The sequence below is a fragment of the Phytophthora parasitica genome (genome assembly GCF_000247585.1).
Source record: "Phytophthora parasitica INRA-310 unplaced genomic scaffold supercont2.12, whole genome shotgun sequence".
In the NCBI taxonomy this organism is placed as follows: Eukaryota; Oomycota; class Peronosporomycetes; order Peronosporales; family Peronosporaceae; genus Phytophthora; species Phytophthora nicotianae.
In genome coordinates, this window is record NW_008648998.1 from 1,098,996 (window position 1) to 1,100,966 (window position 1,971).

The 1,971-nt window shown below is 44.9% G+C and overlaps 1 protein-coding gene across 1 annotated transcript; it reads left to right on the forward strand.

The window, feature by feature from the left end:
* The first annotated feature begins 767 nt into the window (after window positions 1-767).
* PPTG_07653 (hypothetical protein) lies at window positions 768-1,575 on the forward strand. Its single transcript, XM_008901927.1, has one exon. It carries the CDS (start codon window positions 882-884, stop codon window positions 1,479-1,481), a length of 600 nt encoding a protein of 199 aa, XP_008900175.1. The 5' UTR covers window positions 768-881; the 3' UTR covers window positions 1,482-1,575.
* The last annotated feature ends 396 nt before the right edge of the window (window positions 1,576-1,971 follow it).

The window sequence follows — 1,971 nt, forward strand, 5'->3', positions numbered from 1 at the left end:
CAGTTTAAGCGAATTGTACGTTAAGGAATCTGCGCATGGCTGTTCCACTAACATTCTTAGGACTCCAGTTGAACACAAACCTAGCTAGTAATTTGCCTGCACTTGATATTCTTCTTCATGTATCGATACTTGTGGCAAAACAAATGGCTGCATCATGTAGCTATACAAATGTTAAACAGTAATAATACAGTTCTGTACCACATTTTCGCGCCCTCAGATCTTTGATAATTTTCCGGGCATAATGCTCCTTTTGCCAAATATCCTCGAATTTCTCATCTGAATTATGATGTGTTTGCAAACACTATATGATCCACCCCCGCGGAAACGGGGTGCATAGCTGTACTTGTATTTTATTATACCAGTACATATTATGTAAGTGGGAGTTCCGCATTCTGTTATATGGTATTCTGTGTCTATAAACGAGCTCAGACGACACACTTTTAAAAGTACTCTGTGTGAATTGCGTTTTGATATTTAATTGGGTAAGGTGCTACTGTGTTTTGCTTGTACATTTAGACAGTTCGATTGACGTTGAAGATTTAACTAAACTTAATTTTATTTAACTACTTTGTTAGACCAGGTGTTTGGCACAGCATCAGTCTCATTACTGCTCCTTATCTAGTACTTCGAAATATACTATTTACAGAAATCTTGCTGAGCTGTTTGGCATGGTGGTGCGCTTTTAAAATAAAATTTTATTTATCCCCTCTAGTGGCAACGTGACTAAAATTAACGAACGAGGAGCTCCGTTTTCCATTTTGAGGACTACCGTCGTCGAGTCTGATCCACATTTCAGCTTCACTGCTTTCACATGCTTAGTACTTTCGTATTTGCTTTCCACCCGAAGCTGCGGAGTCCTGCCTGGCACATCATATTCAAGCATGAAGACGTCGTTTGTTACTCTTCTAGCAGCGTCGACAGGATGTGTCGTGCTGTCTCCTAGTGCTCAAGCCATGCCGATATTCGTGTCACGGATCCCGAATGGTGAAAACGTTCCTGGCGTCAAAGCACTCGGACACGAAGACACAATTGGCGAAGACACGACTCGGAACGTCTTCGGTATCGCCTTTGAAGAAGTCAGCATGGAGTGGACTAAGGAATTGTGCGAAGCAGACTCGGACGAGGACGGACAGACGAATGGTCAGGAGTTGGGAGATCCATGTTGCATCTGGAAAGAGGGCGACACCGCGCTGTGGACGGTAGGGGTCTCACACCCGGGAGATGACTCCAAAACGTCGGACGATTCACACTGGGCGTCACTCGACTGTGAACTCGTGAGAGCAGATGCAGAGGCTAAGGCAGAAGCAGAGGCAGAAGCTGAAGCAAGCAAGAACAGCCCAGACGGAGGTGAAGACAGCGAAGTGGACATTTCCATGGGTGACTCCGACACGTCTGCCTCCACGAGGACAAGTATTTCCACTACTTCCTTGCTGCTCGCTGCTACATGTATCATTCCCGCCACGCTGCTGATGCTGTGGTAGCTTATAGAGAGATGCAACCATCGTTTACGCTTGTTAATACAAATATGAAGCAGACAAAATGTAACTTGTCTCCTTTCTGGTTTAACCCGCAGAATTTTTGAATCACTCGTTTGGTGGTGGTCAGTAATCATTGGTCACAAACCATCGACGTGATATTTTATCTATCGTTTACAGATGCAACGTGAAGATTGGTTGTTGTTGACACAGTGGGATAAGAGTCGTGGAAAATATATGCATCATCACGCAATTTGCAACCAGCATTGAACTTCGAAGAGCAGCAACCAAGAAAATGGCATCTAGTGAGTTGACCAAGACGTTGCACGATCACTTAGTGCAGGGCAAGCGTGGGCTGGAGAAAGCACTGGAAATACTTCTCCAATCCTCGACTGACGTTGAGGAGGCACTGGCAACGCTGTTTTCCTTCGAGACCAAACAACGTCGAGTCTCACAAGATGTTATGTTAACATTTATTGAATCGCTCCCCCAGGCC

Bases quoted from the DNA above. Each gene is read 5' to 3' on its own strand.
- PPTG_07653 (XM_008901927.1), top strand. From the start codon at position 882: ATGAAGACGTCGTTTGTTACTCTTCTAGCAGCGTCGACAGGATGTGTC.